At 41.6% G+C, this 15,976-nt stretch overlaps 1 protein-coding gene across 1 annotated transcript in view; it reads right to left on the bottom strand.

Annotated features, from left to right (window-relative positions):
• Nucleotides 1-2,429: 2,429 nt before the first annotated feature.
• dysf (dysferlin, limb girdle muscular dystrophy 2B (autosomal recessive)) overlaps nt 2,430-15,976 on the bottom strand; it is an 80,255-nt gene continuing 66,708 nt past the window's right edge. Inside the window, exons 46-56 of the mRNA XM_054601739.1 lie at nt 15,451-15,621; nt 15,124-15,266; nt 11,373-11,512; nt 11,148-11,236; nt 10,278-10,373; nt 10,040-10,181; nt 5,582-5,681; nt 3,434-3,606; nt 3,230-3,339; nt 2,985-3,132; nt 2,430-2,773 (exon numbers count right to left, since the gene is read on the bottom strand). Of these exons, the coding sequence (XP_054457714.1) occupies nt 2,717-2,773; nt 2,985-3,132; nt 3,230-3,339; nt 3,434-3,606; nt 5,582-5,681; nt 10,040-10,181; nt 10,278-10,373; nt 11,148-11,236; nt 11,373-11,512; nt 15,124-15,266; nt 15,451-15,621 (1,369 nt within the window). The 3' untranslated portion in view covers nt 2,430-2,716. The remainder of the gene's footprint in view (nt 2,774-2,984; nt 3,133-3,229; nt 3,340-3,433; nt 3,607-5,581; nt 5,682-10,039; nt 10,182-10,277; nt 10,374-11,147; nt 11,237-11,372; nt 11,513-15,123; nt 15,267-15,450; nt 15,622-15,976) is intronic.

Below are 15,976 nucleotides of genomic sequence, written 5' to 3' on the forward strand. Positions count from 1 at the left end.
GAGGGACTACATTTTCTCATCTTCTAGAGAAAAGTTTGACATTTTGTCAAATAAACCGATCCTGTCCAGAGGTAACATATTCAACTCATCACTACTTCTATAACTCAATAATTAACATTGTAAATATGGCTTGATGAATACATTTAAAGCTGCAGGCGTGAAGATATCAAGTTATGCTAAGCTAACAGGAGCTCAATATTTATGAAAGTGGGATCGATCCTCGATCCAACTTTTATAAAATTCAGCGAATAAGTGTATTTTCCAAAATGTCAAACTATTCCTTTGAGAGTAATTTACACAATTTAAACTTCATATCATCGCTTGGATAGCAACGACCTTAATAAAGGCAACTGGAAGTCGGAACTAATAAAAAAAGCCCATTTCAGTTGATTGAGGTCTCTGCTGAGGCACGAGTTAGTATTATCGTATGTCAGGACAGCAAAGCTAAAGGCTAAAGGCACGTTGCATTTACTGACAGGAATAACATCGGGAAAATACAGTCCAGAGTTAACGCTTTAAAGACAAAACTTTGTGGTATTATGGCATCATAATGAGCTAGTAATAAAAGAATCAAGACCATTTCAACAAAAATGGCAGGATTGTCAAATAAATGTTTTCAATGTCGAGGCTCGTGGATTTATAACAGCATTACATTTAAAGCTCTTTTAAATACATGACGATATTTGTAGATACTAACAGAAGTAATACACAAAATCATTTTTTCCAGGCAAACAACCTGACATAACTCTAAATATAATTATATATCTGGTGCTTTCATTCACTTGGCTTTCATTTAAGTGCAGCGTGCAAATGTCTCGACCAGGCGGAACCACTTTCAATTCAAATTGTCACCTTTTTGTATCATCTAAAGTGAAGACGAACAAACGTATGATTTCTTGTTTGTGCCTTGACTTTGAGGACACATTTTCAGCAGGACAACATCCAACTTCAAGGTCATTTTTTTCTTTTCATGTAAACACTTCTTTTTTGGTGATGATAACCTGAACCAAAGGACGCCAAACAGAAAAAAAAACCCAACCATAACCCAACAACAGCTTAAATTCCTGAGGTTCTAACACGAATAATACTGATGGTGCAATGAAAGCAGAGGCTATCAAACACTTCCCACAAGAACTAGTTTTACAGTTTACGGGTACAAGGAGACAAATGACATCTGATAGCGAGCGAGTCCCTCGTGTCTGGAGAGCCGAGCAGAAACGAGCTGGATTGCGGAGTAAAAGTTTGGACCGGAGCTCACGTTTAGACGTTTTTGCGATGTGATTTTTAAAGGTTAATCACCGTGATATAAATGCAGAACTGCTAAACCCTCTCAGACCTGGCAGGGCGAGCCGAACTCCGTCCAACAAAATGAGCTGCTTGTGAGTCCGTGTGACTGTTTGTTTACAAGGCCTGGTTGACTCGTAATTTGGTTGGTGTGAACAAAAAAAAAAAAAAAAACAGGAACCAAATGGGACAAAGTCAGCTTTTCCACTCCGGTGCGGACCAAAGAAAACTAACCGAACATGTGATCGCGCCCAACATTTGAGCTTTAGAAAGTAAAAAAAAAACACTGAGAAGAGTAATAAATAAGAGAAGAAGAGAGTGGAGTTCAACATTGTGTGTGTGTGTGATGCAGGAGGATGCAAAGAGATGAGGAGAAAAGGGAAGGTGGGAAGAAGAGGAGGCGAAAGAAGTGTAGAAGGAGAAGCAAGAAGAACCAGGAAGTCAAGGAGACGCAGAGGAAATAAGGAGGAGGAGAAGGAAAGATGGAGGATGATGAAGAGCATAATGAGAAAAAAGGGGGGGTCGAATGAGGAGAACAAAGGAGATGAGAAGGATGAAAAAGGGAAAGAGGAAGAACAGGAGGGAAAGAAAGTGCTGTCAGAGGAGGGAGGAGGAAATGAGGAGGAAGGAGGAACATCAATAAATGAAGACGAGGCTGAGGAGGAAGTGGAGAAGAAGGAAGCAAATATATAAAAAGGCAGGTTAACACCACTTTTCCAATAATACAGCTTTGATTTCTGATTGCACTTGAAGGCAGCACGCGTGGCAAAGAGAGTGTTTCTTTGAGCTTCTGAATTTTTAAAGAAGCTAAAAGTTTGACGGTTTGAAGATGTTCGGTCTCCGCCGCCTGACCCGAATTTGCCGCAACGACTCCGCCGCCGGGGGAAACAGCAGGCGGTAAACACACACTCACACACACACACACACACACACACACACACACACACACACACACACACACACACACACACACACACACACACACTGGTGTCAGAGCCGCTTGTGAACCTCAGAGCGCTATTGCTAATCAGGTCTATCCGTACAAAAAGAGGATAAACTTATCTGGACACACACACACACACACACACACACACGGACACACACACACACACAGACACACACACACACACACACACACACACACACACACACACACACACACACACACACACACACACAGAGTCAGATGAAGTTCATCACTGAAGTTATCACTCACAACTTTAACAAGATGACAGAATGCGTTCAAAGACTCAAGAAGAAGAAGAAGAAGAAGAAGAAGAAGAAGAAGAAGAAGAAGCAAAAGAAAAAGAAGAAGAACATCATTTAACATCATCCTCGTTTCACTTTTAGAAACTGGATGTGTTCTGTAACTTGTCTCTGTTTTCTTTCCACTTTCCTCGTCTCTCCATCATCATCATCATCATCATCATCTTCACTCTGCTTCCTTCACTGGCCCGAAAGGTTTCACCCACTTCATGGCTAAGTAGTTCTGGAGGACACACAGAAAGATGGATGCCGGAATGTTACTATTTGATCACTTCTCTTTTCTTCAGGCTAACGACAAAGATTTCCATTGGATGTCTCACTCTCTGTCTTGATCAACCACGTACTATCTTCTTTATATGAGAATATGCCAAAAAAAAATCTTTAAATGACAGGCTTAAATTGAAGCAATTCAAACACTTTTAAAATAAACTTGCCGGGAAGGAGTAGAGGAAGACGCATGCGAAGAGGACGAGGATGAAGACGAGGAGGAGGAGGAGGATGAGCCACTTGTACCGCCTCCAAAGGATGAACTTGAGGGTCTTAAAGGGGGAGGAGAACCACAGGAAGGAGGTCTCTGGACGCCTGGGAGGAGAGAGGAGGATGAGAGGCCGTGTGTGTGTGTTTAAGTGTGTGTGTGTGTGTGTGTGTGTGTGTGTGTGTGTGTGTGTGTGACACTCACTGAGGCTCCTCCAGGTGAGGGTTCATGTTGGGTTCGTCCCTGCCGAGGCCCGCCGGTCTCTCGTCGTGCTCCTGCTCCGTCATGATCTCCAGAGACATCTCCACCTTCCCCTGAGGGAGAGACGACAGCGTTTATAGTCCAAACAGGAAGTAGCTGCTAACACACGAGCCATCCCAAAGTGCTTTTTGGGGTTTTTTTTCTCACCGCGATGATCTTCTCTCCGTTTTGCTCACAGGTGCAGGGCCACCAGCCTTTCACCGTCTTCTGTTCGAACAGAGACACCAGTTTGTCCGTCGGCTGGTCCAGCATCTGAAGGTCACACTTCTCTGGAGACTTGGACGGACGCAGCATTTTGTTCAGGTCCATCACCAGGTGACCTAAAGAAACATTTAGGGTGCATTTCACAGGGTTGGAAGCATAAAAAAACCCATCAATAAACATATTTTCTGTATGAAAAACTGTCTTAATCCAACTTAGTGTGTTGTTCAGTGTTTCCTAAACTGTATCAGCACAAGTTGGAGGGGAGAATTAGTGATCCCTCTCTGTTTTTGGAGGGAAAAAATCTGCTTTGGTAAGTGCAAACATAATAAATATAAATAGACTGGCCTATTTAGGGTTGGTAGAGCAAATCTCTTTAATTATAGTGGAAGCGTAGTGTTGCATTAGCCGCCAATGGTCCGCAGGCGTTCGAAGTAGCCTTTGGGAGTAATTATTTTTATTCCAAACAAACATGGAATGAATCAGATCTGGATGGATGCTGTTCCCATGGACACAACCGTGAATGTCAAAGCTTTAATGAATGAATACTTCCTGAAACTGGACGTTGAGATCTTTAAAAATGTTAAAATTTGCTACTTTTTGACAAATTGGTTTAAATATGATTTGTTAACGGAAAGAATATCAAACTACTAGTTTGTAGGTTAAACTATGATGCTTTTGGGAAACACGTCTTAAGCTTAAGTAGGTTTGAATGATGGATATCACTTTAAGAAGCCAGTTTTCCTCCCTTTCTAATTACAGAGTGTGCTGTGAGTGAATAATGGCCGATCCAGTGGCGACGGGTCGTTAGTAGAGTTTTGATCCTCGTTGACACTAAGTACGGAGGGATTGTGGGTTGACAAATGGCCGCCGGGGAGACTAGATGTCCACTGGAAGTGTTTTTCCAGAGAGTTTGACAGTGCGGCGGTATAGGAAAAATAAAAAAAACGGCTCGTGTCTGACCCTCACACACCGTGCAGGAAGATTAACAGTCAGCGGTCTGTGCTGACGAGCTGGAGACAGGCAGGAATGGAAGAAATGCTTTGAGGTGGCCACACACCCGCAGAATAAAGTCAAAGGGAGGAAGAAAAAAAAAAAAAAAAAGATGGTGACAGACAGGAAGAGATCTGGATTCCTCATCCTCCTCCTCCTCCTCTCGCACCGCAGACGGACATTCAGCCTAAAGACCATCATCCACCCTTCCTTAGCAAAGTTGAAACGAAGCAGGAGATGGAGGGGGAGTGAAAGAGGAGAGGAGTTATTTCAAGGTGACGAGGGGGTGGGGGGGGGGGGGAGCGTCAAGGGTGAAGGAAAAGGCAGAATTTTGACAGCTTGACTTCTCGAGAAGCAAAAATAAAAACTGCCCTTTCCTTCTCCCTGAAATGTGCCAACACAGTGGAAATGGAAGAGCGTTAATTCTAAAGATAAATGTTATCGCAGTCGTTTGTCCGTACGCACATGTGGAGGCCTGGATGGATTTACCGCCCGAGGCCTCGGCCCAGAAACTGTTTAAACGTCAGCTCACCCCCAAATGAATTAAGTGTATTTGTACAACCAAAAGGCGTGTACTGTATGTGTCGGGATTGCTTATACGGTAAGCCTTTAAGAGAGGGATGCATTTGAATATCTTCTGTCAGTCCTTTAAGAGCAAATAAAAGCAAAGTTTGATCATTTAAGTATGTTTTTGTTGAAGATTTAACTGGATGATTAAAAAAAAAAAGCCAACATTGTGCTTAAAATATATTTTTATGGGAAATACTATCAATAAATGTGTAAAAGTACATTATATTAGCCATGTTTGTGCTCATTTATCATGAAAAGAAGCATTAAAAGCTAAAGATTAGATGAAAGAAGTGTATAAAAATGTGATTGGCTCAAAAAAATCATGAAAAAACATACAAACTTTATAAAAAATAAGAAAGCGACGCTATGCCCATCGTCACCAAATCAATAACCAGTGGAAACACACACACACACACACACACACACACACACACACACACACACACACACACACACACACACACACACACACACACACACACACACACACACACAGACACACACACACACACAGACAGCCGTGTGTTTTACCGAGGTAGTCGTCGAAGGAGAACTTGTCGTTGTCCCAGATCTGGATGGTCAGTTTAGGAGCCAGTTTAGTCTCGGCTTTATCAATACTCCAGAAATGTTCCTGCAGAAACACACAGAGACCAGAGGGAAATAAAAGACTACAATTTTCCAATACATTTTGTTTTTCTATGACTTATATTCAATCCATTTGCGTTTCCAATGCCTTAATATTTGTTATATTTAAAGTAACACTTTTATTCTGAACGAGAAGTAGATTTTTTGATATACTGTGTATAACAGGGGCATCCTGAGGAATTCTTTAAAATGAGCATGACAAGTTGAAATACAAAAGTTGTGCATGAGAAGAAGAAAAAAAAGTCCCCATCTAGAAACAATTAAGGAGGGAGAAACAGAAAGAATAATTTGTCTTATTAGCCTTTAAATTCAATCCTGATATAATCAGTTTTATTATATTTTTAATGTCACGTCTTGTCAATTTTATTTCCAAAAGCCTTGACAATCTGCACAGCATACGACACCATTTCTTCCAAGTTAATCTTGACCAAAGTTTTAACATATAAGGTTAAAAAAATGTGTTTAAACTGGGTAAACTTTCATCTCAAAAGACTGCTAAAGATACTTTAAATTGGAGTAGATTTTTATCTGTAGATAAAAAGTATTTTTCTTGTCCTCAATCCTTCATCACGCGTTTATTCAGACAAAAACATTCTGTTTCCTGCAGCTTTTTCTAAAATTTCGTCTGAAACCATTTGTTCATCTCTTCTTCTACTGTTTATGTCAACCTGGTGCTACAATACTATAATAAATAATTATACATTTTATTAAAAAACTTTGAACAAAACTGTGCTGGATGATGAGACAGAAGAGAGACGCTCTAGCAGACATGATGGAAGGCTCCCTTCCGTTTGGAGAAGCACTCCATCGACACATCTCTCACCACTCACCACTTCCACACTGGTGCACTTTCTATCTGCACACACACACACACACACACACACACACACACACACACACACTCGTCTCGCTGTGTGTGTGTGTATTATACCTATTATCGCCTCTGGTAAATTCACACTGAACTGCCAGACAGTATCTGATCCCGTCTCACCTCTGTGCTAATGGGCTTCACTCTGCAGCTGGTGCACGCAGAGTTTCCTCCCGTTCTCTTTCCATTTCCTCACTCGCTCTTTTTTTAATCTCTGCGTGTGACACTTTGGCTGTTGTAATGTCGATAAAAAAAAAAAAAAAAAAAAAAAAAAAAGAAGGTGCTTTTCACACCTGAAATAAACCTCGGCCCCCTGTGATACGCAGCAAATGTCAGGGATTTTCCACAAACTTCACAGAGTTCTGGATTTTATAGACTTTACTAATAAGCAGGACAGGTGATGATCGATTTAAAGCAAAGTGAGGAGAGAGAGAGGCTTTAGGCAGGACTTTAAAAAGTGAGTTTCCGATTCTTTTTACAGCCTCTGTTCTTCGTAAGAATCTTCATTGGATCTAATCCTGCACACTATAAACTTTAGATCTGTGAAGACCCTATTGTCTGAAAGGACTTTCACCCAGGAGACCGCTGTTAGTGTGAAACAAAAGAAATAAAGGTTGACTTTCCATTTGTTGCGCAATGTTACGAGGGAAAGTCCTTTAAAGGTGTTTGTTCTTTATTAACGCTAGCTACGTTGTTAGGTTACACTATTACGTTGTTTTTGTTATTATTTGAACACAAACCGCGATCTAACCCCGAAAAAACCTTCTCTAACCTTCACAAATGAGGTTTTAGTTGTTGCCTAAACTTAACCAAACATTGTGCGTTTCTGCAAGCTTATGAATTAAACAAACTTATGAAACATATTTTTGGTTCAGAACGTCAGCATTGCAAAAATAATTCTGGTTTCTTGGTTCCAATGCCACGTTGTATGTCATTTATTTCTGTCAAATCGTTGCCATGTATTTAGTGTCTGTTACAGTGGTATACATTGGTGTATGTGTGTACTGTATTCTAGGGGAATTACTGTAAATGTGCAATTGATTGACATATCCATAGTTTGGTTTCTTGAATGAAGACAAACTTGGTCGTTAATACAAGACATTAAGTGAATGCAGTGAACTAAATTAACAACCATCATTTTACTTTGTCGACGGACTTTTGCTTAAATTAAATGTTTTTTTTTATTGTTATATTGTTATCTAAAATGCAGAGGTGATTGAAACCCAGTGGTAAGTATACATAACGATGTGATTCTATGATAAACTTACTGTTTGATAGAGATGTTTTCATTTATTTGCACTATGTAAGACCGTAGTCTAGACACTAATAATGTGACAGATGTTATATGCTGAGCCACAGCTGGAAATATTGTAACTTCAGGTGTGAAATCAAGTGAAAAAACAGCACTTTCTATTATTTTTAAACTATTCCTGTTATGTGTGATTCTCTGGATAAACCCGATAATTTAACCTCCCAATTTAGACTTTTTCCTCAGAGGTCTGGGACTCAAGTCTCTCCTGATCTTCCTCTGAATATTATGCTCACAATGTCAGCGATGCTTGGCTTTGAAAAAAGTGGGCAAACAGTGAAGTGTTTCTGATTTTTGCATTAAAAAAGATTTTTCTCTCAGTGTCTGTGTGTTTAAATGACTCCTCTCTGCTGTCTGTGTTATGACTTCACACCCACTCTCTAAATCAGAGTCCAAATCCACATCATGCGCTCACACTTCATAACAACACACACAAACACTGAGAGTAAACACACTACACCCTGAGTGTGTGTGCGTGTGTGTGTCTGACTTTATCCCCAAACTCTGTCCAAGTACATTAAGTTATCACTCCACAGCTGTCAAAAGCAGGGGTGGGACGCTGTACACGAGTGTGTGTGTGTGTGTGTGTGTGTGTGTGTGTGTGTGTGTGTGTGTGTGTGTGTGTGTGTGTGTGTGTGTGTGTGTGTGTGTGTGTGTGTGTGTGTGTGTGACTGCTCTCTGCAATATCTAACAACATCAATCAGCTTCCTTTTTGTTGCCAGACTGCTAAGTACAGAGTCTTGTTCAGACTTCTCCCTCATTTCCTTCATCCCTCTTTCACACTCTATCTCTTCTCATAAACTCTATTAAGTAGTTTTATTGCCAAAGATAAATTATATTCAGTTTGATTAAATACATTTTGATTTTTAGCAAGTTTAGCAATCACAAGGAAAGAATTATTCTCAGATTATTTGCGGCGTTTTCTGATGGATTGTGTAATAAAATATGTTTTACTCAATCCCAGCAGCTTAATCACATAATTAAACATATATGTCATGAAAAAAATAACAAAAGTGACTTTAAAAAAAGTTTTAAATGTTAGAATGTTTTTATCGAATTTGCACTTAAATTGAGAGCACAGTTTCATCTTGTATTTTGTTTAGTTTCACTTGTTTGTTTAGGGAAAATGCACTGAAATCTAGCCAATATATATATATATATATATATATATATATATATATATATATATATATATATATATATATATATATATATATATATATATATATATATATATATATATATATGCGTGGATGGTGTTGCTCATCAGCCCTCTGACTCACTGATTATATCACCAACCGCTGAAGTTTCTGGCTTCATGAACTACATTTCTGGCTCCAGCTCTGTTTTGGAATGAAAGCTCTCCACCCAGTCGTGATTTTTTTTTTTTTTAATACAATTTAAAACTCCCTCTTGTCTTTTCAGCTGCTCGCTGATTGAGGATGCTGCTCCGAGCGAGCGAACGCCGTCGTAAAACATGTCGGCCGCGGACGGCTAAAGAGGCCTCGGCGCTCTCGCCAAGTAAAGCAAACGACAGCCGTGTTGTTATTCCAGTTGTTGCAGCGTGCTGTTATTGTAGCGCGCTTCGCTGGATGTTTCTGTTGAGTCTCAGTGATTCAGTAACATCTGATTCACTCCTCCTTCTCGTAAAAAGGTCCCTTCATTATTTTTGTTAATTGTAGATTAGTCAAGGGTGGAGGGGAAATACAATGAATTGATTAATCAGTTTCAACCGGGTTAAATAAACACAGAAAAATAAGAAGAAAACAGCATTAGAAATGGCATAAAATAACACTAGTAACTGGTGTTATATAACAAAAAATTGGTTCCTAATGAAGACATAAATCTTTTACAAATAGATTGTTGTTTAAAAATGACTCAGTTATTCCCTTAAACAGCAGGGCACTGTTGTTTTTATCAAATGTTACTCAAACAGGAATCTGTTGGGGACTATTTTCAGTGGCGGATTAATCCACATTTGGTGCTTTAGTGAGGATTTGTTGCAGCAGAAAGGTGTATTTATGGAACTAGATGACCCAGAGGACAACAAATACTTAAAAAACTCAAGATTCCTGAATATTTGTATGAATCAACTTCTCTGTTTAGCTGTCGCGTTGCGTCCGCGGAGTGATCTACCACATGACAGACGACAGGCTTCCTCTCTCACCTTCCTGTCGATGACGCACTGCTGCTCTGCGAGCAAGTAGTGGAAGGGGAACAGGAATCTGTAGTTGAAGTTTCCCTCTCCGCCCAGCGAGCGGTAGTGGACGTCGGTCTTCTGCTTGTTGTGTTCGTGACCGTCGAGCCAGCTGGGAGATTTTCAAAATGAAACATGCGACTGGGGTCACGTTATTATTCTTTGTTTGAGAGAAATGAAGTGTTGACGAACTTCGTGATTGGTTCACCTTTTGACGTAGATGTCGCTCATCTTCTCCCCGCTGATGCTGACGTCGTCCAGGATGACGTCACTGGTGTTCCAGATGATGCAGCGCAGGAAGAACCTGAACGAGAACCAGAACTATTGATACGCGTATTGATCACATGTTGTTATTTTATTATTATGTGACTGAGAGAATTGATTGACTGGATGACCAATTCATTGATGGATTCTAAGACATAGTGATAGACCAATTAACTCTGGATTGATTGATTGATTGATTGATTGATTGATTGATTGATTGATTGATTGATTGACTGACTTACTGATCAAAGACTGATTGACTGATCGATTCACATCTTAATTGATTGATTGACTGAGTAACAAGCTGTTTAACCAAATAACTTTTTTGCACTGATTGATTCACTTACTGAGTGATGTTCTGACTCATTTATATTCTAATTGATTGACACATTGATTAACATACTTATTGTTAAACTGACTGATTGATTGAAATACTACCTGATAGATTGACTGACTGATTGGCACTCTCATGTATTGACTGACTGAAGAAGAAACTGACTAACTGATTGATTGATTGATTGATTGACTGATTGATCAACATATTTATTGATTGACAGACTGATTGGAATAATAACTGATTGATTGACTCTCCTACTGACATTCTAATTAACTGAGCGAATAACTGATCGACATACCTATTGATTGACTGACTGATTGACTGACTGACTGACTGATCAACATACTGACATTGTGACTGACTGAAGGAAAGAACTGATTGATTAACTGACCGGTTGATCAGAGTGTGTCAGTCATAGAAGTCTATGTCTAATTCCCTCTTAAGCCAGAGTTTGCATATCTTAACATGTGCTCCTACTTCTTAGCCTTGCGTGGCGTCACGTTGAACGGGGGTCGGGGGGTTCCCAGGGATTTTGGGAACAGGTCCACCCACATCATCAGCCGCCCCTGATGGACAGCGCCAAATGGCCAATCAGAGGACGGAAAAATGACAAAGAAGAACCAAAGAGAAGCTGAAGATGTAGAAAAGGCTGACAGGCAGACTGTGTTTGTGTGTGTGATGATCACAGTGAGAGTGTGTTACCTGCTCTATGTCGGGCTGAAGTGGGCTGTATAGACGTCTGGTCTCCACGTGTTCAGGTACAAATCCCATCTTCCTCAAGATGAGGAGGGACAGTTGCTCCTTCATTGGACCGAGGTGATGTTTGCACACACTTTTGTCTTCTAAAAACACACACACACACATAAACGCACACACACACACATAGATGGAGGTTTAAAGCCACGGCGCTCTTTAAATGTCTCTCTGAGTGGAGAGTGGAAACACAGGATACTGGGTGGACTGGGAGGAGAGCGGTCCACAGAGGTATTATTCATTATTCATACACTCACGCAAATACACTCCAAACTGTTCATTGGTCTCTGCATCACAAATGAACGAGGAAAGTCTGTGTGGCTTCCAACTCAAATATCAAAAGTTTACGACTGTAAACTCAGAGTCACCTCGACTCTGAGAGGAGAGGAGAGGAGTGAGGAGAGGAGATAAAGAAGGAGAGGGGGAGAGGAGAGGAGGAGACTAAAGACCAGAGGAGAGGAGGAGACAGAGGAGGAGAGGGAAAAGAGACTGAGGATGAGACAAGTAGACCACGGAGGAGAGGGGAGGGGAGGAGGAGACTAAGGAGAGAGAGAGAGAGAGGAAGGAAAGACTGAGGAGAGGAGACAAGGGGACAAATAAGGAGAGGAGAGGGGAGGGGAGGAGGAAAGAACACTGAGGGCGAAACAAGGATACAAAGGAGGAGAGGAGGAGGAGACAAGGTAGGAGAGAGGAGAGGGGAGGGGAGAAAGGAGGAGAAGAGAGAAGAGGAAACAGAGACGGATAGGAGAAGAGGAAAAGACTAAGGGCTGAGGAGCTGGGGAGGAGAACAAGGAGGAGAGGAGAATAGATAATGATAAGACTGAGGGGAGAAGACAAGGGGACAAATGAGGAGAGGATAAGGGAAGGGGGGAGGAGACAAAGAAAGAGAGGAGAGGACAGGAGAGAAGGGGGAGGGGAATGGGGGGACTGGGGAGAGGAGAGGTTAGATACACGAGAAGTGGATCGGAGAGAAGAGGAGGAGACAAATGAGGATAGGGGATGAGCATAGGGGAAACAAAGGAGAGGAGGGGGGAGAAGAGAAGAGGAAACAAGGAAACCACACAAGGTGAGAGATAAGGAGGAACGGAAGTATGGAAAGTTGAAATTGAAGAAGGAAATGGAAGAGGAAAAGTGAAAATAACAGATATGATGAAGGAAGGAGAGAAGAGAGGAAAGGAAATGAAAAGGCAGCAGAGAAGGAAAGGTGAAGAGAGAGTGACGAGTAGTGAAGAGAAGAAAAGGAAACCAAAAAGTAGAGAGCAAAGCGAGTGAAGGAGAGATGTTAGAAGAGAGGAGTAGAGGCTTGTATAAAGGAGGGAAAAGACACAAGGTGAAACAAAAAGAAGGAGAAGAAGAAAAAGGGAAGTGATAGAAAAGAGGAGTGAGGAGAGAAGGAAGGAAAGAAGAAGTCCAGACCAAACTAAAGTAAGGAAGAGAGGAAAGAAGCCAGAGGAGTGAAGAACGAAATCAAAAGAGAACGAAGGGAAGGAGGTAAAAAAGTGATAGAGGAAGAAAAGTAGAAAACTAAAATCAGAGAGGAAGAGGAGAACGGCCTCTCGGCCAATTAGCGACCACTCTTGACGGACAGCAGGCTGACGCACGGTTACCGCGGCGACTGTGGAAAGAGAACGCGGCCGGCGCTCCACGCTAACCTAAAGACGACCACGATGTTGACGTTGGCTTGGACACACACACACACACACACACACACACACACACACACACACACACACACACACACACACACACACACACACACACACACACACACACACACACACACAGTGTTAAATCACCAAAACGACAACCATGACCTTCAACGCAGCAGCCGTGTGTGTGTGTGTGTGTGTGTGTGTGTGTGTGTGTGTGTGTGTGTGTGTGTGTGTGTGTGTGCAAATGAATCTTGAATATTTATCTCATCACTCCACTCTTCAGGTGGTCCTGTGGTTTAACTCCCCCTCTCTCTCTGTCCTCCTTTCCTCCCCCCATCCGCTCTCCCAAGTTAGGAAGTGTAAGGGACAGAAGGAGCAACAGAGGGGGGGAGGATGGAGGAGAAAACAGGAAGGAGAAATGTAGGAAGAAATAAGGAAAGGAAGGAAAGAGGAGAGAAGCGGTATAAGCAGAATGAAGGATGAAGGAGACAAAATGAAGGGGAAGCTAAGGAGTCATAGTGAAGACAAGGAGAAGACAGGGGAAATATGGAAGGAGAGAAGGAAGGAAAAGAGGGGGAAAAGAAAAAGTAGACAAAGGTCAGAAAGAGAGGACAGAGGAGAGAACAGGTAGAGAAATGTGGGAAGAAAGGAAAGGAAGGGAGGAAAAGGGAGAAACCTGTTCAGAAAGGAAAGGAGGAAATAAAAAAAAGAGACATTGGTGATGGAGGGAGGATGAAAGAGAGAAAGTGAAAAGGGAGCTAAGGAGACAGAGAAGCGAGGGGAAAGAAAGGGGCATGTGGAAGAAAGAAACGGAAGGAGGGGAAATGTGGAAGGCAATAAGGGAAAAAGAAAAAGGAGGCAAGGGTAAAAAGGAGAGGACAGAGGAGATGATAAAGGAGCAGACTAGGAAATAGAGAAGAAAGAAGTAAGGAAAGGAGGGTAAAAGAAAAGAAAAAGGTTAAAAAAGAGAGGATGAAGGAGATAATAAAGGAGAAATACTGGCAAAGAAAAGGAAAAAAGGTGAGAAAGAGAGAACAGTAAAATAGAATACAATAGAAATGTGGGACGAAAGGAGGAGAGAGGAGTAGAGAGAGATTGGAGATAGGCTGATGAGAGAATTTGAAGGGGAAGGAAAGGTGGCATAGAAGGGGAGAAAAAAGGGAGGAGACAGAGGGAATAGAAAAAAAAGAAAGGACAGAGGAGACAATAAAGGACATATTGGAACAAGGAAAGAAAGATGGTTGAAAAGGACGGATGTCGGGATGGAGAAATCAAAATAATTCATCGCAAATATGCTTTTTATGTACGCATCACTAAAGCGCACTATAAACTGAAATCATTGGGTCCATTGGGCTCCAAGTTTCCCCTCATGTAATTCAGGTCAAAACATATAGGTGTTTCTTTGCATACAGTTATGTCATACATATAGAGAAGTGCAGCGCCGTTGTAGAGACAGTCAAAAGACACACAGTTAGATAACTAAATCAATACAATGATCATGTGAATCCCAATAAACATGACTTCATATCGTCTAATAAGAAATTAAAAGAAAGCAAAAAGAAGGAGAAAGTGTGAAAGAGAGGGAAACGGAAGGAGTTAAATATGAGAGAGAGAGAGAGAGAGAGAGAGAGGAGGGATGGGTGGAGTTCAGTGCAGAGTGATTTATTTGCTGTGAATTTACTGAAGTGGATGATATAAATGTGTGTATTTCCATTAAAGTGGCTCTTTTTTAATGGTGGAAGGTCTGATGGAGTCAATCAGTAATTTACTGAAGGGCGTTTGTGTGTGTGTGTGTGTGTGTGTGTGTGTGTGTGTGTGTGTGTGTGTGTGTGTGTGTGTGTGTGTGTTTGTTTTCAGTGGCGCCAATGATGCCCTAATCAAACTACACTGCTAGCTTTCACAGCCTTATACTCTCTCTGACGCTCTCAACACAGACACGCACACACACACACACACACACACACACACACACACACACACACACACACACACACACACACACACACACACACACACACACACACACACACACACCGTTTGTCACTCACCCAGGTCTGCAGCGGTGTACCGGACTCCTCTGAAGTTGACTACGTCGTCTTGGTAGACGGGCCTTTTCAGGTTTCGGCGCTCACACACTCTGTACAGCAGCTGACTGGGGGTCAGCTGGTCCCGCCACTGGTTTACCCCCGACCTAATGGGCGAGAGACATAGAAAGAGAGTGGGTTAGATGGAGAGAGGGATAGAAAAAGAGACTGAAAGGTTGTTGTTTTTTTTCTTTTACAGTGATATTTGAAAAAAATGTTTTAAAGAAAACTCTGAATCTTAGTTATACATGATAAATAATAATAAATAAACTCCATTAAGAGGCTGCTCACACGCTGTAGGACTGCGGCAGGCCACACATGGCTCCGTATTTGGACAGGAAGCGGTTCTCCAGGTCGATGACCGTCTCTCCGATCTTCTCGTCTTTGGTCAGCATGTCGTGGTCGTACAGCATCACCCGGAGGTCCTTCTCCAGCGGGAGAGAACAGGTGAGCTCGAACATCCTGCAGAGAAAAGAAGGGAGAACAAAAAAAAACAGTCTGAGATCAGATTTAAGCTTTAAAGGCTTCTTGGTGGCGTCTTCAACCTTCCAGTGACCACAACTGGTATCTGGACATCAGACTGGAAATCAAGTTGTAATGCTCAAAAATGGACAAGATGCAACAGATGGCGTTATGTTACATTATTTTTGTGACATGATCATTTCTTATTTGTGAAGTGAGGCTGCAACGTTCGGGTCTGAAAAGTGAAGCCAATGCGGATGTTCCTTAGTACTGCATTCTTTCTAATGGCCACCAGGGGGCGACTCCTCCGGTTGCAAAAACAAGTCAGATTGTATAGAAGTCTATGGGGAAATTA

Source organism: Anoplopoma fimbria, chromosome 7 (genome assembly GCF_027596085.1).
Source record: "Anoplopoma fimbria isolate UVic2021 breed Golden Eagle Sablefish chromosome 7, Afim_UVic_2022, whole genome shotgun sequence".
NCBI lineage: Eukaryota > Metazoa > Chordata > Actinopteri > Perciformes > Anoplopomatidae > Anoplopoma > Anoplopoma fimbria.